The sequence below is a fragment of the Mycteria americana genome, chromosome 7, assembly GCF_035582795.1.
Source record: "Mycteria americana isolate JAX WOST 10 ecotype Jacksonville Zoo and Gardens chromosome 7, USCA_MyAme_1.0, whole genome shotgun sequence".
NCBI lineage: Eukaryota > Metazoa > Chordata > Aves > Ciconiiformes > Ciconiidae > Mycteria > Mycteria americana.
Genome location: NC_134371.1, coordinates 8639122 through 8660946, shown reverse-complemented (window position 1 = coordinate 8660946; position 21825 = coordinate 8639122). Strand labels below are relative to the sequence as shown.

The following is a 21825-nucleotide window of genomic DNA, read 5'->3' as shown; positions in this document are numbered from 1 at the left end:
GGCCGTGTTGGGACATTAGGGAAAATTCACGTGGTTCGTAGGTTAGCAGGTTTATTTTCTTTCCCATTACTGTTTTTCTTTGGCAGATGTCCGTGGCAAGTTGTAACTTCAGCATGAAGTGAGGGGGTGGCCGTGCGTGTCGAGCCCTGAGCGCAACACGGCTGGGGGGTCGGTGGGTCCCCTCTCCATCCCACCTCTGCTCCTTTTCGCCGCCATCCCCTCGCTGCCGCTGTCCTGGATCATTCCTGCTGGTCACTTCCTGGGAAGCTACGAGCGAGAAGCAGGAGGGAGGCAGCGCAGTTCCTAGGGCTGGAAATAGCAGCAGCTTCCCCATCCATGCAACGGGGTTCACACAGTTCTGAGCTGCTGCTTCAGCTGTCTGCAAAGTCTGCTGCCGAGGCTGGAGTTGGCCACGCTGCAGAGCCCTTTGCTGGGGGATGTTTGGCTTTGCCCCTAGTTTTGAGGGTTGGCAGCATAAGGCCAGCAGCCAGAATCAAGCCTGGTGTCAATTCAGAATTTGTCAAAGGGAAATAATTATTGTATCCTCTTCTATCTGTACTTCTGCTGTACTTTGATGTGACAGTTTACCTTTGGGATGGGAAGGAAGGTGGTTTGGTGTTGTTTGTTCTCACAATTCCTCGCTTCCTTGGCTGTGTGATAGGGAGGTGATGGTTGTCTCAGGGGAGCTGGCTGAGCGACTGGGCCTGTGATGGGGGGTAAATACAGAAATGAGTTTTCAGAAAATTTGAATAATCACCAAAAAAATGGATAAAGCAATATCTTGGTAAAAAAGTGGAACCTTTTGCACCCTTTTCAGTTTCATGTCCTCATCAGGCAAGCCATGTATTTATTGAACACATTTCTGTGTTTTTCTAGTTGTTAGGGTACAAAAGCCAGTGTTGCACTGCCACCTCTTGATAGCTGGGCAGGACAGCATGTGGCAGTACTCCTTGCCTTACCAAAGCATCTTGTGGAAAACACTTTGAACCAGCCTTGAAAAATGATACTCATTTGACTTGGACAGGGTGAATAATATTTTTGACAGACAAGCAAAACGTTAGCTTTTTTTCTTTAGCTATCCAGCTACACAACAGGTGAATTTATGTGGCATCTCCACAATTCTGCTTTGAGTGGGGAGCCCTCTTTATATTAATAATGCAGGTCTTTTCTACGTAGCAAATAGCACTTGCATCTGATTTCTGCATTTTGTTCTATCTTTTTGGATGATGCAGCAAGATTTTAAAAATCGGTAACAGACCCATGAAGCAAATACTACCGTTTGTGTGTGTAATGTAAAAAAGCTTCTTTACAGGTCTTTTTAAATTTGATTACCTTTTCTTCTTAAGGAGAATATTATTCCTCTCCCTCTAGGACTTCTCTGTAACAAGCAGTCTTAAATAAAGATGATTTGCGCTAGGTATGACAACAAAACATCGCTAGTGTTTGGTCCTGCATGTGGTAGAATTGGTTGCTAATGCATGAAATGGCTAAAAATGACATTCATTTCACACACTGCTCAGTAAACGAGCCCTCAAAGTATATTGTAATTTGGCAGGTATACCTTGTACATCAGGCATTGCTGGGGGCTGTGGATGGAGTGGGTTAGTATCAGTGTACTTTTTTACAAGTTGTGTTGCACTAAGTAGAAGTAACTGTACTGGAGCAATTATTTTTTCCTTTAGAAATTAGAAGGATTTAAGTAGCTCTGCATTTTTATTTATTTCCTTAAGAAACTAAAAGCATCTTCCCCACTTTGGCAGTGCAGTATGCTTGAGCTGGTCTATAAGGACGAGATCTGGGTTTCTGTGGGCATGTGCCCAGCATCGTGTTCGGCCCCCCCATTTCCCACGCAGGATAACCCCAGCTCTCCCACTGGGGTCCTGCTGGCCCAAGCTGGGTCTCAGCCCTCCCTGTGCAGGTCTCGGATTGTGTCCTTTTTCCTGTGCCCTCTCCAAACTGAGCAGGCAGTGCATGCTGCCTTCCCTCCTACCCCCAGCTATTAGCTGGGTGGGTGGCCATGCGGCTGGGGCAGATTTGGGGGTGTCCATGTGCTCATCAACTCACCAGGGTTTGTGCGTGGTTTTGGGCAAACACACTACTTTTGATGACCAAGTTTATCCTATAGCCTCTTCTCTTCTTGAGAAGTTTAATTGGGTCTTTCCTCTACAACAGTATGGGACTTGTAGGAAAATCGCATCTTGGAGAGCTCTTCCCACTGTCAAATTTGGTTGCAATTGACTGGTAAAATTCAAAAGTTAGATAATAAGAGAGAGAGTGTGGTCATTTTCTCCTGCTTCCTTGGGAAAATCTTGCTAGGAAAAGACGCCTAGAGCGAATATGTATGGCAGCCTTATAATGCCGATCATAACCTTGTAGTTGTTGCTTACTGCTGCATTCACTGCTTTCCCACTTCAGGCAACAGTGGCGAATGGTCTGACCACGCAGCCTTGTAGCAAGAACTTTTTATTTTGAGCAATACAAGAAAACCTGTTCTCTAGTCCTCTTTTTACATCAGATCTAGGTCAAACTTTGTCAAATAACAGTAGGAAAGTCGTTTACCTTCTCAGACTCTAGTTCCATAGAAGAAAACGATGGTGGTGGGCAGCTGGGTAAACACCTTGAAGGTCTGCTGATGAAAAGTGCTGGGCAGATACTAGGAACAGGAGATGGACCTTATTTCATACTATGTTCTGGAAGCTGATGTTTTTACTTGTTTACTGGATGTTGTGGAAAGATCAGGATTTTCAAAGTCAGAAGTCATGAGAATGTTCTCAAAAATGAGGCTTAACATTAGAAAAAATACTGTATTCTGTCTCTTCATCTTCATGTTTTAAGGACTCTTATTGCTACATATTTTCAAAATTTGTCATCAAAAGTATATATAGTCTGATACATTGTTTGTCTTGCTAAATATTGACCATTAATAAAATCAAGGGAAAATTGTATGTGTGTATCCATCAATATTTTTAAAGCATTGATTGAAAGCCTAGAGAAATGTTACTAAAAATGGTCTGTTGAAAGTTTGTCTCTAATTTCAAGAATTCCTTTTGCAAAGCATAAGTGTATGGCTGAGGTGTTTTCTAATTTTTAGTGGAAATAGCGGGGCTTTCTTTGAACAGATATAGTGTTGTAGCCCATATCGCACCTTTTTACTAGAGCAGGAGTACCTGAAAATTGAAGTAAAATGTAAAAGTGAGAACTTGCCTGTATACCAGGCCAATACTTGGATATTTGCCAACGTGAAACCAAGTTCTCGGTCTTTGTTAGCGAGGCAGAGAGAAATCCACATCTTGAAAAATGTATTCCATAGCAATAATGATGATTAGGTGAAACTCACTTGATTATTTTTTTTAAAAACCTGGGAAGTGAGGCCTTTTTAGTAGGTATTAAGCAGCATAGTTCCCCAGTCCATACCAATTTTCATCATTTGAGAATCTGGCCCTTCAATATTTAATTTACTGACCTCTATATTGTGGTGAGACAAATGACTTTTTAATGACTGCAGTAGACCTATTTGCATTATAAAATAAAACCATTGTCTACGCTGCCAGGGAGCTACTTACTTTATAAATATAGCATTTGTTGAGAAATACGTATTAGGTACTAAAAATATTTAATTGACCTACTTTTTTATTTTCAGGGTTGTGTCCTTTGTTGTGACCTCATGGTTTAACTGGGAATAAAGATGAGTATAAGCAGTGATGAGGTTAACTTCCTGGTATATAGATACTTGCAAGAGTCGGGTGAGTTTTTACAATTCTGGTTGTTGAACAATGCATAATTTATTTGGTATTCATCTGCAACTGGCTTTAGCAAACACAGACTCATTTAATTATTTTGCCAGTAGGCATGTGTTTCTGTCTGAACTGTTTCTTGGTGTTTCTTCTCAAGAAGAGAATGAATTCCTGCCAAGTTACCTTCTGTAACTTAACCAGATTTAGTCATTTGGAGTCTTCAGAGGGCAGTCAACCAACTAAGGACTCATTTAATTGCTAGAAATAGATTTTCCTGGAGATCACTTATCTACAGGGTGACAATGACATTTTGCACCATTTTATTTGGGGCTACTTGAAGAAGAAGAAAGGATGACCACCAAAATACTGTTTTTTCCTGTTCTGTCTTGGAGTGATGGTGCTCCTGCGAGCTGGTCTTCCGTGGCCGAATTCTTTGCATGAATGTGACTGTAGGAGGGCAGATGTTGCTGTATTGCAAAGGAAAAAGTGGCAACTGTGACTCGTATCATTTGAATCTAAATACAGATGAACAGATTTTTTACAGGAATACCTCTTGCGTTCTCAAAAGCCTCCCTCCCTGCAGGACATTTTTTTGGAGGATTTTGTCCTTTGGTGTCAGGCTACCTGAAGCCTCCTGCTTCTTAGGAGGAAGAGCAAAAGACAGATGAATATTGTCAAGCTTGAAAACAAACTTCAGGCTTCTTGAAAATGCATTTGACTGATGCAACATCTGTCTACGGCTTATGTCCACTGCTCATGAACTTCTCAAATTGAGACAAAGAAGCACCAGAAGCAATGGTGGATGGCAGAGTTTTTCAGTCTCTGCTTGTCAGAAGAAAGCAAAAACTCATTGTTCCGCCTGAATTTACTGAAAACTATTATACGTTCTTAGTCCAGTTGCAGATTGCTTTTGTCACAGAATGCAAACTTACAAAATTGCTTTATCTACATCTGAAAGTTTGCAGGCAGCTTCCTAGTTACCTGACAGCAAAAAAAATTTAAAAATCAGTAGTTTAAGAAAAAATTCTGTGACAATAAAGTTAATTTGCTGAAACAACTATTTTTCTCTAGGTTAAATTTGCCTTTTCAGGGTGATCAAATAAATAGCAAGCAACTACCAGTGCTGCACCATAACATGCTTGGCTCTTCTTAATCAGTGCATAACACTGATGTAGTTCTAAGTGCCAAAACCTACACAATTATGACAGCACTGTACCACAAAGTGAATTCTGTTCTACCTACAGATCCATTTCACTTTCATGGGTAACAAATCAGTGAGTAAAAATAACAAGTGAGTCTTGGTGTCTTGGAGATATATACTTTATTAAATACTATATATGATACTGTATGTGTGTGTGTGTATATATATATAGTTTTAGAATATATAAATATATGTAAATACTATTGCATATTGAATATTTTATGTTTTTATATTTACTCATGCACAAGTGTTTTGCCAATGATACCGTAATTAATAATTGCTGTGTTTATATATAAACTTAGTTTTTGTCTTTTTGTACATTTAAACTACAAGCATATAAGAGGGAAACAACAGAGGTGTTTTGATGAGGTTTTTTTAGTTCATAAGCATACTATAACCTTGTATAACTTGCTTAGATTTGTAAACAGAAGGTCCTACAGTAGTTTGACAAGTAGGATTGTCTATCTATAAATCAATTCTGATGTTTTTGCCTTGTCTTTAGGGTTTTCCCATTCAGCATTTACCTTTGGTATAGAGAGCCATATCAGCCAGTCTAATATAAATGGTGCTCTGGTGCCACCAGCTGCTTTGATTTCCATCATCCAGAAAGGTCTGCAGTATGTAGAGGCAGAAGTCAGTATTAATGAGGTAAGGAGGCTTTGCCTACAGGAGCATTATGTCCTTGCTTGCAGTAAGTTTGAATGTTAGTATTTTTTCTTAACTTTCTTGTATCCTATTTATCTACTTTTACTTCAGATTCCTTACTGCTGGTGTTCACCATGACTCCAGTGGTGGAACCAGAATGGAGTGACATAACTGGGTAGGGGTTCTGCCCAGTGCAGCCACACAACACCAGGCATGGTGTTCTGGCTCATTGCTTAAAGGTCCGTTGTCTGTAGAGTTTTTACCCTAATATAATGTTGTAGTAAATCCAGAGAAGTGCAATAAGATAATCATTGAGACAAGTAACCTCTTAATTTTTATTTTCATAGACTTGCACTAGGGAGGTGGGAGAGCACTATGCAGCTCTCATTTGGGTGATGTGTCGTTATAATGAAGTAATGAGAGCCCAAAGGCAAGGTTTCCAAATAGAGAGAGGGTTTCAGTTTGTGGGAGGAAGGATGAAGGTATATGCCAGTTTGCTTTTTCCCTCTGCTGGCTAATTCATCTTGAGCAGGATCTATTAAATTTGATGTTTAAATGGTTATTCCAGCAGAACAGAAAGCTATGTATCTTCCTGCCTGATGCCTCAGATACTCACCCTCAATTTGCACTCTCATTTATGCCTGGAAGGTTAGCAGCCTTTGTATATGTCAGTTATATTACAGAAGGAAACGATTTTTTTTCACTAATTCTGCTCTCTTTCCAGTCTCCCTTATGTCTTCTGTTTATGTGTAGTTTTCATAGTCCCAGTGAAGCAATTCTTTTCCCTTAGGAAGCCTCAGAAAAATAAAGCAAGTGATTGGAATAGAAGGAGACCCTATATTTATCGCAAGGAATCCTTCTAGCTCCTAAAAATAGATCCTTACAAAGCCCTAGCATATGTATAAGGGTATTTTTAACTGGGTCTTGTCCATTTCAGGATAAAATTCTTCCTTGTTGTTTGAAAGCATGCCAGCACTGTTTAAAAAAAGGAAGAAAACTAGTCAACTCTCCAGATAATATGTTTATGGAAAGTATTAGTCTAATAAGATAAAATAACTTCACAAGCCAGTGACCCGACTTGCAATGTTTGCAGGTCTTCAAACAAACCATTAGATTTTGTTGCAGCCACTCATGTTTGAAATCATATTCATAGATAGCTTACAGTATTTTTTGCCTTAGCAGACGACTTAGCAAACTCAAAGCATAAAAGTTTTGATTCCAGAAGCTCTGCCAGAGGCCTGGAGCAGCTTTTTTTGCATATTTATGGTGGCCACTTAAATTTGGAATAAAATTCCAATTCTAACTGCAACAATGATGACATATCACTTTCAGCACCATTTGTAAACTGTTTTATTATATTAAATAAAAACTTTTACTTTAGTTTTTCTTGGAATTTTTGCCCATAATGTTAATTTGTACTTGGTGTTGTCTTTTTTGTTTTCTCCCTCTGCTGTAATTTAGGATGGTACCTTGTTTGATGGTAGGCCGATAGAGTCTCTCTCACTGATAGATGCAGTAATGCCTGATGTGGTACAGACAAGACAACAGGCCTACAGAGATAAACTTGCACAACAGCAGGCAGCAGCTGCTGCAGCTGCAGCCGCAACTAACCAACAGGGATCAGCGAAAAATGGAGAAAATACTGCAAATGGCGAAGAGAATGGAGCACATACTATAGCAAGTAAGTTGAGACAGAAATGACCTGAACCTATGTTAACGTCATTTCCTTGTCATTTTTCATAGTACGAGCTAGTAGACAATGAGGTAAGTGTGTAGAGGTACTAGCAACCCTTCAGCTATACCTTCGTTATAGGTGATACTTTAACAGATGGCGTCTCAGCTTTGACTGTCCCCAGTTTGATATTTGGAATTGCAGGAGGAGATGCAAACTTCTGAATTCATTAATTCACAATATTCCATTGCCCAGTCTCACTTCCAGTATTGCTCCTTTCCCATCATCTGAAGGTTTTTTACAGGACCCTCTGAGAGCTCTTGCATAAAGAGAAAATAAAAGTCAGAGACAACTCTTTAAATACTGCATCTCCTCAGCTTTGGCCCCTGTACAAGGAATAAGGAGAGGACTCTGCTAATCCGCAGCTGGTTAAAACCGAGCATCGGTTGTGAAGCTCCGCAAACTACTTTTGGCAGGTTCTGCCTGCCCCATGAATCAGAGAGCTGTAACCGGCTCTCTGTAGGACAGACTTGGTTGTCATGCTGAGATCATCATGGCTGCTGAGACAAATCCTGTGTCATTTGTCTCCTTTATCAGTATCGGTTTTCATGATTTGCTATTTCCGAATTATTCAGTGCAACTGCTTGCAGGTTTCGTTTATTCATTGGTTCCATTTTAGCTGTGATTGGTGAAACAAGTGAGTTTTATTTGTCATCACTGGTCAAAGGAACATACCTTACAATCAGGCTTAGTATTGAAACATGCAGGTCAGGCATTAAAATGTGATTTTGAAAATATTGTTCTGGAAGTCTGAATTATGCATTTGAGAGAGGGGGAGTTACAGCTCTTGCTGTAAAAGCACCTGAAGAAAAGACATTTTTGAGAGAATATTCATATCAAGCCATGCACAAGTTTTGCATTTTACAGCTTTATTTTACTAATTTTTTTCATTATCATATATGATAAATAAAGTGGAAATATAATCTTTAGCTTAAACAAATAAGCTCTCTACTTTGATGCTTTCATTTAAAAATCTCAAAAGAATATTTACTTGTTACATTTACTCTATCCAGTTCACAGTTAAACCTCAGATCTCAGCCACTGTTCAAATGTGATATACCAGCAACCCCTACTGGCTGGTACACCAAATTATACTGGCATTGATTCTCTTTAATTGAAGCAATGTTTTATATGGTGCTCTTTCTTAAAAATATGCATGTTCTAATAGACTTTTCTGTTTTCTCACACATACAAACAGTGGCAGAAACCCTTAATGTTAAATTAAGCAATAGATGTGAAACAGTTTGTTTAACCACAGTGAATGAATACGGAGCAGGTGAACTGTTCAGCATTTTTTATATTCTGCATTTACACTCAGTGTGAATTTATTTTTAATAATAGAAAACGATTGATGGTAGCTGCCAAGAAAACTGTTTTGTCAGTTGAATTGCCCCCAGTATGTTTTACAGAACAATATGGATTCAACATCACTTCCACGCAGAAAGCTATGTATTGCCACAATTCCACGGTAATTGCCAATGCAGTTTCAAAAGCTCTGTTATCAGTTTACCGTATCACCAAATGTTATTATATTAATTAAAGCCATTTTGTAAATGAAGTGTCTGAGATGTAGATTTAAAACCTGTTTGACTGCAATTGGTGAAAAGAGAGATTTTTGAAAACGAATGTGTCATAAACGTATTTTTAAAGCACAAGATAGACTAGTAACATATTGTACTAGGCAGTATCATGCCTGAAAAACTGTGACTACTTTTAACATCGGCATTTATTTTTTAACATAGCAAAAAATTAACTTTTGGCCTCAAATTTGAAGTTTCAAAATTAAATCCATTTGGATGCTGAGGTTTAGAAGGGCTAAGAGCTTTCTCACATTTTTGAAACTCCCCATCTGTTTATAGTACTTCATAAACTGGAACTGGAAAAATAAAGGAACATTACAGCTTTGTCAAATTTTGATCCGTGTAAATTGTGAGTTAATTGTTATGCTCATCCCAGAAGAATACGAACCATACAGTAGTTAAAATGTATTCTCCCAAAATATTAAAATCCCCCTCTCTCTACTGTTGTTTCCCACAATGCAGATAATCACACAGATATGATGGAAGTAGATGGAGATGTTGAAATCCCTCCCAACAAGGCAGTGGTGCTGCGTGGCCATGAATCTGAAGTATTCATCTGTGCCTGGAATCCCGTTAGTGACCTTTTGGCCTCAGGGTATGTGCATTAACCATGTATGTAATATCAACGCTCATTGGCATACTTCTGTATGGTGATGGTAACAAGTTAAAATAACACCCGTCCCAACGCCCTCTACATCAAATGCCACAACGTTTGCTGTTTTGAAAGGAATACTTTTTTAAATGGAATTAATTGGGAGAAGGAGTTATATTCTCATTAACTGTTTATAGATCTGGAGATTCAACAGCACGGATATGGAACCTCAGTGAAAACAGCACGAGCGGCTCTACGCAGCTGGTACTTCGACACTGTATACGAGAAGGAGGGCAGGATGTACCCAGCAACAAAGATGTGACATCGCTGGATTGGAACGTAAGTAGAAGTGGCAGTGCTCAAAATACTCTGAGGAAATTGTACCAATAATTTTGCATAGTAAAACTTTAAGTGACAGCAACTGTGCATCCTCTGCTACAGCTCCTGAAATATTTCTATTTCTGAGTTGCATTGTAATTTCTTGTATTGTGCTTCGGGGACTTCTTTTTAAGAAGTTGTAGGTAGTCAGTGGAGTAAATATCATGAATCTTATGCAGATGTATTCTGTCCGAAATTTGCTTTGTGCTCTTTAGCTTTGAGTTATACAGTAAAAATAGATAAATAAAATAACCTTTTCGCTGGCAGAGTGAAGGTACACTTCTAGCAACTGGGTCTTACGATGGCTTTGCAAGGATATGGACTAAAGATGGTAAGTGAAATACTTTTAATTTCTAGTATATTTTCCTGTATTGTGGCTCACAGCATAGTTTTTTATTTTTTTTAATGTATTCATATCAATATAAATTTTCAGGTAATCTTGCCAGCACCTTAGGGCAACATAAAGGTCCTATATTTGCGTTAAAATGGAACAAGAAAGGAAACTTCATTTTAAGTGCAGGAGTGGACAAGGTGAGATAATCTTTGGTAAAATTAAAATTCTTTCCTTCACCATTATAACCTAATTGTAAACATAATAGCAAAGCTATAGAAAGTAAAGTAAACTAAAGGCATGGGACGTAAATATGTACTTACAAAGAACTTGTTATGCTAGCTATGTTTCCTTGTGTTTTATAGTAGTTTATTGAGATATTTTAATTTATTAGTTTTCAGTGTCCCTGGATTTCTTCCCAGTTAGGTTAGCATAAGTTGGAAAGTAAGTGCATTGAACACAGGAACATTAAACCTTTGTAAAGCCGAATCAACTAATATTTAGTGAAGCACTTTATGCAAAGCCTCAGAAAAAAATCATACTGGAGGAATAGGTTCAGGCTGATTTGGATATCAGGCAAGCCTGAGAATGATTAAAAAGGTTAGAGCTGGAACATAAGAAAAGTCAGATGTATTGACTGGGGAGGTGCCAGCAGTGTAATGCCATGAAGCTCGTTGTTTAACTGTGTTTTATTTCACATCTCTAAACAAACTTAAAGACTCACAAGATCTTTAAATTCAAAGTTGTTAGTGTGAGATATTTTATGTATGGTAGGAAGGGCACATAGTGATGAAGAATAAATTCAGAGAATAGAATAGAGTATTCAAAGAGTAAGAAGAGTTTAGTTTTTCCTCTGTAACTGATTGAAGGTGCAGAAGTAAACACAGGCTCTCTCTTAGTGAGACTGGCAAACTGCGAGTTCAGTAAGACCACAGGCCCACAATACTTAAAACTGGCAGTGTCACTGTAAAGTAGTAGATTTTATCCTTCATTTATTATTTTTTTTCCTGCTCGCATTTAACCTGATTTGCTTTAGTGCCCAGCTTTATAAATGCTTGTGCTGGCACAAAGGGAGGAAAAGTAAATGTCTCAAAGCATAGAAGGGATGGGTTTCTTCTTTTGGCAGCTGTGATGGCTTATGCCAGTTTTTAAGTCTTTGTGGAGGTACAGCTTTAATTTGAAGAAAAATATTCGGGGGGAGATAAAAGCCTTATTTCAGTCAATAAAACTCCTTGGACAAAGCAACTGAGATTATGCTTTGAAAAATATTCTGCATTAGCAGAAAGATTGACTCAACCTTATACTTCTTTTCCATAAATAATTTGTGTGGTCAGTTCATGCTTCCACTGAATTCAGTGTCAAAATTTTCACTGATCATTGAGGTAGGTCAGGAATATTGGCACATAATACAGTGATTATAAAATACTAATTTTGTCATGTAAGATTTCTTTCATCAGAACGATATCAGAAGTATTGACAGAGAACAACTCAGAACAAAATTACACCCTTAAATCAAATCTTTCAGATGCTTAGGTGTAAGACTAATTGTTTATATAAAGATGTCCTTAGGGACAAATGAGTATTTGAAATTACAATTTGAATATACAAGTATTTGAAATTAAAATAGGTGTGTGGAGTGGATTACAAGAATATAAATAGGACTAAGGAGATAAATCTATTTAATTTTTGTTTATTAAAAAAAAAAAAAGCCCACAACCCCCTTCTTCCCTCCAGACCCCCAAAATTAAACAGCTTTCTGATATTGCAACATATTAAGTTTTTCTACTGTTGTCTGTACATCTACTACCATTTCCTTTACTACTGGGTAAAACACTAGAAATATATAATTGGGAGCAGGTTTGGACAATGGGGAGTAGGCTAGGTAGTCTGATACATGTGAATGGTGGTAGTTGTGGGGAAATGAGCAATTTGTACAAGTTTGTTTATTGTTTATTTATCTGTTTAATACAGACCACAATTATTTGGGATGCCCACACTGGCGAAGCCAAGCAGCAGTTTCCTTTTCATTCTGGTAAGTCTTGATTTTGATCATTCAGGATTGTCATCTGAAAAGACGAAAAAAATGTTGTTTATTAAAATAAATTTAAAAATCTGAAGTTTATGGTGCTTATTTACACCATTTTGAAGTCTTACAGGCAGTCTTTGGATAGTGACTCCCATATTCATATTCTTATGAATTTTGAGAATGTAAAAAAAGTTCTAATTTTATAACTTTAAAACTCACAATTTTATTGCAGTTCTATGAAAGTCATAAGACATAATGCAAATATTACCAACTTTCTGTAGTACAGTGGCAGACAAATCAAGTGGGTGGGCCATGAAGGATTTGTGTTTATCAGCTAAGGACTGCATTTGTCATCTTCCTGCTACAGTAATCCCAGCTCCACATCCCATTGTTCTGCACTGCCTGCTGTGCTGTCCCCAATTTGTTTGGCCACAAACCAGCTGAAAGGCTGTTCGCTGGCCAGCTGGGATGAGAGTGCAGCCTCTCAGGAGGTCAGACAAATTGCTTTGTGGGCTGCATGCTGTGCAAGCCTGCCAGAATCAGCTGGAAAATAGAATAGAGAGGATGACGAACATGTCATTGAAGGGCCTTTAAGAAATGTGTCTCGTTTCCACTTTTTATTCCGCTCGCACTACGTTTTCAGTGGCATGACAACAATCAAAAACATCAATTCTTGATTTACTCCAAGCAATTCTGTGTGCTATCTGCCATAAATGTCTTGGCTTGATCAAATGGAATATGTCACCCATGATTAAGCTTCAAGTTACCACACCTTATAATGCTGGAATTAAAGAAAGGAAATAAATCATTACCTTTCACTGGCTGCCATCTATCAGCATAAGCATGGACTGTTAGTGGAGATGAGCTCATGCATGACGATGTGTTAAGTTGTGGGAACCTATTCCTTGTGCTGACTCTTGAGATTTATTTAAAGACGACTTAACTACAGCTTGTTGTCCTGCTGCACTGTCTTCTGTATAAAGTTTCATTTCAGATATGTTTCATTTTTTAATGACTTCTATTAAATTTTGTTTCATTTCTTTGTGTAAGACTGGTTTTGGCTGCATTTCTCACTGTTCGTAGTGTTTGATTATCTTTAGAACTGCTGTAAAATTAATGATTGCTTCCTGTAGGCATTTGTTCTAAGGTGGTGCATGCTAAATTTGCAGATCAAACTCCTGCAGAATACATATCATAGTTTTAAACATCTTTCTCTTTCTTTTAGCACCAGCATTAGATGTTGATTGGCAGAGTAACAACACATTTGCCTCTTGCAGTACAGACATGTGTATTCATGTCTGTAAACTAGGACAAGATAGGCCCATCAAAACCTTCCAGGGTCACACAGTAAGTACTGGAAAATTGCGGGTTGCTATATAATACTTTTATTAAGGAGAGACTGGGGGCCCCAGTATACTTGCCAGTATACAGCACTTGTGTAATGGTTTCGTCTTTGGCAACAGGCAATAGATATACATATGCAGGTAGTTGTAGTTAAGGTCGTATGGTGACTGTAGTCTCTATCATTATTAGAACAATTCTCACTTCCACGTGCAGTTTTTTTTATCAGTGCCAGAATGGCATAGCAAAAGCGAGCTTTAGACGAAGAAACATGGTAACTTTAAGACTTTGCAATGCACAGCCTATGTTGTGTAAGAGCATGCATGGGAAAATGTGATGACCAGGTAGAAAAAAGTTGTTATTGAAGGCAAAGCTAGGAATGAAAATTAAATGTTAAAATACTGACAATTATACAAATACTCATAACTGCTGTCCAACTTTATCTTTCGTAAGCTGTCATTTGTAATGGAAGTGAAGAGTCCAACTTATTCTCACTGTTCAATTTTAGAATGAAGTAAACGCAATCAAATGGGATCCAACTGGTAATCTTCTGGCATCCTGCTCTGATGATATGACTCTGAAGGTAACAGGAGTTCTGGTACTGGCTCTTGTCTTTGTAGGACTCCGGAACGCACACCATTAGCTCGGGCAATCCAGCAATATCACTGTACTTACCATGTCGTCTAATATTTGTTCTTTTTTAATGTAACAAGATTAGGCAATCCTAGCAAATCCTTGTTAATCAGACCCAAGCTTTGGTCCAGAGAACTTGTTACAGGCTGCCACCCTGAGACTTGGAGCATGATTTATTAGGTGCTTTTAGCTGTTTACAGAATCCAGTCATTAATCATTAAGCTGTCACACTTGATGGTTGCTTTTGGTTAAAAGGAAGAGTTGGAATGCATGTCGTGCCACACATACAAGAATGGGTGACTAGCTCCTTTCCTTGTTTTCTTCTGTTTTGCCCTTCTTTCTAGTTAAAACCTTTGGCATATTGTTTCTTAAGAGACTGTGTGTACTCCTTGGTTTTTCCAGTTCATCAGGAGTCGTTCTACAGTTTTCAATTGCACCTACACTTTTCCTCCAAATAATTAGCTCCAGTAATAGCTCCAACATGCTTTCTTTTGGAACTGGGGCAAACTTGTGAATGCAGAGGATACTGTAACGTATACATATGACTTCAAGGTGCACTAGAGTTCCTTACAAAAATACCACCAGGTTAGATGCACTAGGAGAAATGTGGTTGTTCATGCCTGAAGGGCCTGTGCTATTTCCATGTTACAGATGCTTTTCCATTACTCCCATACTGCTTTATATTTAATAGGTGTTTAGCACAATGTTTAGTAGAGTTTCAGGCTATGGTTTTTTACGTTGACAGTGCTGTCCTACTAGTAGCCCTTGGGACAGTTATTTCCATCTAGCTCACCGTTGTTTAATCAGGGACAGGGAATGGCTGAATGAGTAGCCAGATATCCTCTCCTGTGCTGGCACACAGTCAGGCATTTGCAATGGCAATCACCTTATCTAAATATAAACATTTAAGCATTAAGCCTCCAGTCTAAAGCTAGATGTCTAGACATCTTTAGTCAACAGAGTGTCTAGCACCACTGAAAAGCAATTAATCCTTTCCTAAGTTAAGTGTCTAAGTCAAGTGTGATGATTAAACCCGAGAGCATCAGTCGTTCTCCACTGGCAATGGATGGAGTCAAAATAGCCAGCTTAAGGTAGATATTTAATGCTTAGACAGCTGAAACTCAGGTGAGATGAATTCCAATCTAGAGCTTAAGCTGTTACTGCTGTATCTCCGTGAGTAGAGAGGTGACAACTGGGAACATGCCACTGTTTGTGGGCTCAGGCAATTCAGGCAATTAACTTCTTTTGGTTGCTGTTTTGAATTCAGCCCAGCCTGGAAAGAATTTTGTCATTTTTTTTCAAGATTAACTGGAAGACCAATTGCTTGTAGATATATCTATGCATCACTAATCACTTGTGGATCGCTTACTTTTCAATGGTAGTAGGAATAAATGTCAGGTTTCGAAGCATATGGAAGATGCTTAGTGATTGATCTATTTATTTATTTTTCTCTCGTGATGCCAACTTGATATTCTCTAGGGCAGCTAATATGGACTCTTTTCACCTATACTAGTTTTGGGAAGAGAAGCTAGATTTTTATCTCATCAATTTAAACTGGAAATACAATTTTAATTCTGTCTGCACATTGAAAATCAATTTCCCCTTCAGTGAGGCACCAGTTCTGAAATGCATCATTCATTTAAACATACACCCCAATTGCATCTTAAATACAGTTGAGCTTAAACATGCTCCTGTTTTCTAACAAGAGGTGAGCTAAAAGCACTACTAAACCAGATATCCTTAATAAAAGCATTCAGATGATTAACTACTATATCAAGTTTCACATTTAGGAAAAGGTATTAAAAGCCTTCCAAACCCCCTTCTGTATGCAATGCAAACTCTTTACTCTATTAAGTTATTTTGTTTGTTGAGGGTTATCGTGCAGGAGTTGGAGTCCTAAGGAACTCCTCCTTTATATGAAGTAGTGAACAAACACCTGGCAATGCAAATCGTAATAAGCCAGAAAAATGCCATAACGTTTTTTTGCAGTATGCATCTATGGCTTTGTATGAAAACAGAAAATTTCTCTACTACCCCTTTATTTTGCTCAATCTGTGTAGCAAGAAGTTCATTTAAAAATAGAACTGTGATATTTTGTCAACGCAGACATGAACGTATACATATTGCTCTTCTCATTTTAGCATCTGTTATCATCCCTGCACTTTTCAAGGGGCTTATAGTTAGCACATGCAGATTGGTTTCTATAGACAGTACCTTTATTACTCTTTAACCCCATCAGGTACTTATAAGTGGAAGAATGGAGGGTACTGGAATAATACTTGTCATAATTTCTCTAGAAACTCAGCAGTCATAGCAAATGTTTTGAGTGGCCTAAAAGGCAGCAGTCAGACTGCAAATGATAAAGAAGATGTAAAATGTATTTTAGTACAATATTGTGCTAAATGTCTTTGTGTTTTCTTCTGATTTTATCATAGATCTGGAGTATGAAACAAGACAGTTGTGTCCATGATTTACAAGCACACAACAAAGAAATTTATACTATCAAATGGAGTCCTACAGGACCAGGAACAAATAATCCAAATGCCAATCTTATGTTAGCAAGGTACTGTTTAATCCTGTTCTTAAATGCCTGTTAAGCATTATTTTTACTTCACTCTTTATGTATGTAGGTTCACAGAATGTTTTGAAGCAAGTAAGATACTTTACCATATTATGTATATATTAGAAAAAAAAAAAGTCAAATTAAGATGTAATTAATCTGTGTTTTTTCCCTTGACAGTGCATCCTTTGATTCTACTGTTAGATTATGGGATGTAGACAGAGGAATTTGTATTCATACTCTGACAAAACATCAAGAACCTGTGTACAGTGTAGCTTTCAGTCCTGATGGCAGGTACCTGGCCAGCGGCTCCTTTGATAAATGTGTACACATCTGGAATACACAGGTATAGCTCTTCTGTCTAGAAGTGTGTGTCTTGGTCTTTTCCATCTGCACCCTTCTAACCTTTGTTGCTCCATCGTGTTTCGGCCACAAAGAGCTTTGCCCTTGCTAACATGCTGATTTGCTTTCTCTTTGTTCTAAGGTTACTTCTGTTAATGGATGTACTTTCAATTTCTCTCTTTGAGCACTTGCCTATGGTGAAGTAATAATTGTCTTTACATTGTCTTTACTTAGGGAAAAAAAAAAAAAACCCACCACCAAAAAAACCCAACCAGAAAACCAACAAAACCAAAACGTATTCAACAAAGTGTCTCCAATAACATGTTGCAACCAAAACATGTCTTTGTTAACTCTGAACTTTAAACTCCTGATAAAACAGGTTTGCTGTGAAAAATGATGACTGGATATAGACATACAAATCTGATAGCTATTTCACTGAATTTCACTGAAAACCAAGAGAATGTAAAGAGAGAAGATGATGATGACAAAATGTTTCTACAGAACTTTCTAAGAAAGGACGCTATTACTTATTTTGTATTTCTGGCAAAAAAAGGGCTGATTGTGAATGAAAGTCTAAAGACATTGTGGTTAGGCAAGATGTGATCTCTGGCTACTGGGAATTGGATATTAATTTCGGAAAGGCTCATTTTAGTAATTGGAAGTAGTCATGGCCATCCCCAGTTTTGCCTGTCAAACACAAGAGATCAAGATGCAATAATTGTGTTTGTCACGTCCTTTAACACAGTGCTGAGATTGTCCATAAGTCTCATCTGGACCATTCCCTCTAAGAATTTCAGCTTTTAAAAGCAGTGGGCAAGTTTTACATGTTCTACAAATTTTACTTGTTTGCGTGGATTTTGTTATATTAATTACATGTTTTGTCCCTTTTTAGACAGGTGCCCTAGTTCACAGTTATCGGGGAACAGGAGGGATTTTTGAGGTTTGCTGGAATGCAGCAGGTGACAAAGTTGGAGCAAGTGCTTCAGACGGTTCAGTAAGTGCAGCTTGACTTGTTTGACATTCTAACAACAAGCATCTTTTGGAAATCTTTTGACTAACAATGGAGACAAAATTCCCTTCTGTAGCTGAAGTTTAATACAGTGAGCTGACATGTAGATTTTCACATATAAGAGTGCTGCAATGTCGAAAGGAGAATATGTCTCTATTCCAGCTTAATGAATTACTGTTCTAAACCCTCCAAAAATATCAGAAGGTGAAGATGCTTCTAACTTAAATTTTCTGTCCCTACTGGGGCTTACCATGGAAATGTGTTAATTGTGGCTGGTCTTTTCATTAAAGTCTGGAAACAAGTTCATTTTTGCCTCTTTGCCCTTTTCGAGTGAAAATGTTCAGTGTAGGTGATGTTGTAATGCATGATAGGAATGAAATACCTACTGCATTGCATTCAACAGAAAGAGCAGCAAAACAAAGTACAAATTTCTGAATGCTCATAATTAAAAAGTCCCTAAAAATGACAGGAGCTATGTGTAAATACCAGTCTGCTTCCATTGCTTAGAAGATGCAGAGAATAAAATAATATGTTTAACTAATCATGAATACACCCTCTATCATCTCATAGTGGTGTATTGTAGCATCACCTTCTAGGTCTTCTGACACTGTCCTGCGAAGTACTGCAGTAAAACATTAACATGCAGTTCTTCATAACAAGTACAGTAGTTGCTTTTTGCTTGCCTCTCTTTTGCCATGGTTTTAAAAGAAAGGAGAAGAGAGCCTACGGAAAAGCAAAATGAGAATAAAACAAGAGTCATAAAGGAATTGTATTTTGAAGTGCTGTAGCTTAAAGTAACAACTGTCAGCAAAAAGCAATCCTGGTAGCTTTGTAGTCCAGAGTCTCAGGTAGTATCTTAACGCACATGCCAAAGCGTTCTCCTGTTCTCCATGCTCGTAAGTTATATCACTTTGTTAGAGTTCAGAACAGAAAATAGGAAGTTCTGAATTTTAAGTAGACTAAATTCTAGAGAATTAATTTTGATTGGTCTTTCACATCATCTTAGTCTTACAAGTATAGACAATATCATAAAAGGAACAAAAGCTCAAGGTGTATCCCAAGTAGAAATTAATTGTCATTCCACCCTAGATGACCCTTTTATATACATTCTGTGTAACTTTTCCAGTCTTCCAGTTCATTTCACCCAAGAGGCTGATTGTATTTGCAACAGATTCGTTTTCATTTAGGTTTTGCTCTTTTAAAAACGTTGGGTTTATTTTGTGTTATGTTGTTTGCTAGCGAAAGCCCTCCTTATCCCCTCCATTTTAAATATAGCTCATAATAACTAAGCAAATAGAGGCACATTTGAACTGCTTGATGACTAAAAGCATAGCTTTTATATCATTATATTTTACTAGTAGATTTCGATATCTGACAGAACTAGAACTAGAACATTTACTAGTTCTTAATGTTCTGATAGTGATTCATTAGGCAGCAGTACCCATAGCAGGTCTGGCTGGGTGCTCATAACCAAAGTGCTCACCCGGTGATTTCCCCCCACCCCCAGTCTGTTGTTAAGAGATACAAGATGAAGCTTGCACAATCTGTTTCATGGGTTTTGCTCAGATATTTCACACAGAATTGTATAAATGTGGAAGACTGTGCAATTTCTGTATATGTATTTCTTTTTCTTACAGGTTTGTGTATTAGACCTACGGAAATAGCGCTACTAGTTGGAAGCCATGGACCGACTATGAATGTGTACATAGCCAAAATGACTTTCCCTGACCCATGTACTGCTATAGTCCCAATTGAACCATGGCCAGTCCACTACAGCCAAACGTAAAAGAAATATATACATATACTGTATATAAAAAAAGAGAAAAAAAAATTACACCCTGAAGAGGATGACAGAGTTTTGTCACAGCTTGTGAATCCTGTTCACCAAGTGCTGGAATCTGCTGTGCCCCAAAATAACATTTAAAGGTTTTGGATATGAAAAACAGAAGAGAGAGCGAGAGAGAGAGAAATATACCGTATACAAGAGCAGACCCATATACATACCAAATTCAGAAGATACTAATGGCAGCCTTCATTACCCCTTCCCCCCTTTAAATCCATTATGACAATGGATTGTGGGGTATTTTTATTTTCCTTCTCAGTAGTTGAGCAGTTTGTGTGTACAGAGAAAATGGACTTACAGAAATCTGCAGCAGTAGTTTTTTCTTTGCTTTTAAACATTGGGTTTTCTGTTTTGTTTTGGTTAAGTTTACGGATGCATGAAGTAAGGGAGTGAATTAGTTTCTTGTTTATATTTTTTTCACCTTGGAAAAAAATGTTTCTTTGAAACATATTTTAATGCATTCTTTGAAGAGGTAGATTGAACCTGATAATGTTTGGTACATTTTGTGGCTCCCAGAGCACAATTTTGTGAACAGAGGGAGGGTGGAAAAGGGATTATGGAGAGAGAAGAAAAAAAAAAAAATCCTTCTTTGAGGCGTGATATTTCACGTCCTGCTCATCTACGAAGTATGACAGTAATGGGTATAATGCTATGTTTTATTTTCTGGTGACATGGCTAAAATGCAGTAGTTTCTTATTTGGGACATAATTCTGCCAAACTTAAGAATAGAAGGGCACAAAAATAAAGAAAAGAAAAATACAGGGATGCAAAACAAAACAAAAAAGAAAAACAAACAAAAAAAAAAGACAAAAAAAGAGGAAAAAATGCATCTTCTGTTGCTTTAAGACCATAACTAAAATATGGTTAAATTGTGCACTATTGTGAAAAGGAGCAAAGTATAGCTGGGGGATCGTTTTTAAGAAGTTAAGGTCTTTCTGGACAAGGGTTCATGCCACAGCTTCTCTGAGAGTTGCCCATCATTATTTGTAGGAGCTTAGATGTATAATTGTAACCAAACTCCAGTATTAAAAGTATCTCATGTAATTTTTCTTTATTAAAATAAAATCTTTGGCATATATTTGATAACACTGCCATTAAGAGGCAAAATGTTTACTACCTTAGATTTAAAAAAAATCTTAAACAGAAGACTTGCTTCAAGTTTATTTTAATAGCAGTGATTCAGCTTATTTAAAAGATGAATACTTGCACTAATTCCCCTGCTGCTCCAGTCCTGCAGTTTATTGTATCTTGTGACTACATTTTTTTCCAAATATAGGGTAGATGTAAGCTGCTATTTTTTTAATAATCACTACTATATAGTGTCTTTTACTCTGTTTACAATATCAAGTATTTTTCTTACAATGACAGATGTATATGGCAAACCTTTTTCTGCTCATGTGATTAAAAGTATACTGATAGTGACTTTATTTGTAAATGATAGCATGAGGTTGTGTTTACGCGTATGTGTAGTCGAAAAGGTTGCATCATGTCTTGCATAAGATTCCAAGAGTGTAAATTTATAAAAAGAGAGGTTGTCAAATTTATGTCACAAGCATTTTACTTAAGGAATGGTTTATATTATAGAGCTTTGCAAAGTTACCAGTTTTATAACACTATTTCAATCACAAATAATTTTGTGGCTTATGATTGCTAATCTCTAACCTTTTTTTTTGGGTTTTTTTTTTGTTTTTTTTTTTTTTTTAAAGTTTGGGTTTTGGGGTTTTTTTTTTGGTTTGTTCTCCCCCCCCTTCCCCCCCCCCGCCCAAGTTAGGTATAAATTGATTTAATTGAGATAATGCAGCTTTGACATTTTAACCATTGTTCTTTAGGCATTGATTTCTGCTATTTCCATGGAATAAACATGACTTGAAGCAAGTC

The 21825-nt window shown here is 37.6% G+C and overlaps 1 protein-coding gene across 7 annotated transcripts in view; it reads left to right on the top strand.

Annotated features, from left to right (window-relative positions):
• The window catches only part of TBL1XR1 (TBL1X/Y related 1), a 115158-nt gene extending 93539 nt beyond the window's left edge, over nucleotides 1–21619 (top strand). For all 7 annotated transcript variants that reach the window (XM_075506905.1, XM_075506906.1, XM_075506908.1 and 4 more), the window contains 14 exons: nucleotides 3641–3743; nucleotides 5438–5583; nucleotides 7042–7261; nucleotides 9355–9487; nucleotides 9682–9823; nucleotides 10130–10193; nucleotides 10296–10393; nucleotides 12165–12225; nucleotides 13445–13566; nucleotides 14069–14143; nucleotides 16629–16756; nucleotides 16934–17099; nucleotides 17988–18089; nucleotides 19742–21619. In XM_075506905.1, the coding sequence (XP_075363020.1) occupies nucleotides 3686–3743; nucleotides 5438–5583; nucleotides 7042–7261; nucleotides 9355–9487; nucleotides 9682–9823; nucleotides 10130–10193; nucleotides 10296–10393; nucleotides 12165–12225; nucleotides 13445–13566; nucleotides 14069–14143; nucleotides 16629–16756; nucleotides 16934–17099; nucleotides 17988–18089; nucleotides 19742–19768 (1542 nt within the window). In that variant the 5' untranslated portion in view covers nucleotides 3641–3685 and the 3' untranslated portion in view covers nucleotides 19769–21619. The remainder of the gene's footprint in view (nucleotides 1–3640; nucleotides 3744–5437; nucleotides 5584–7041; nucleotides 7262–9354; nucleotides 9488–9681; nucleotides 9824–10129; nucleotides 10194–10295; nucleotides 10394–12164; nucleotides 12226–13444; nucleotides 13567–14068; nucleotides 14144–16628; nucleotides 16757–16933; nucleotides 17100–17987; nucleotides 18090–19741) is intronic.
• Nucleotides 21620–21825: the final 206 nt, after the last annotated feature.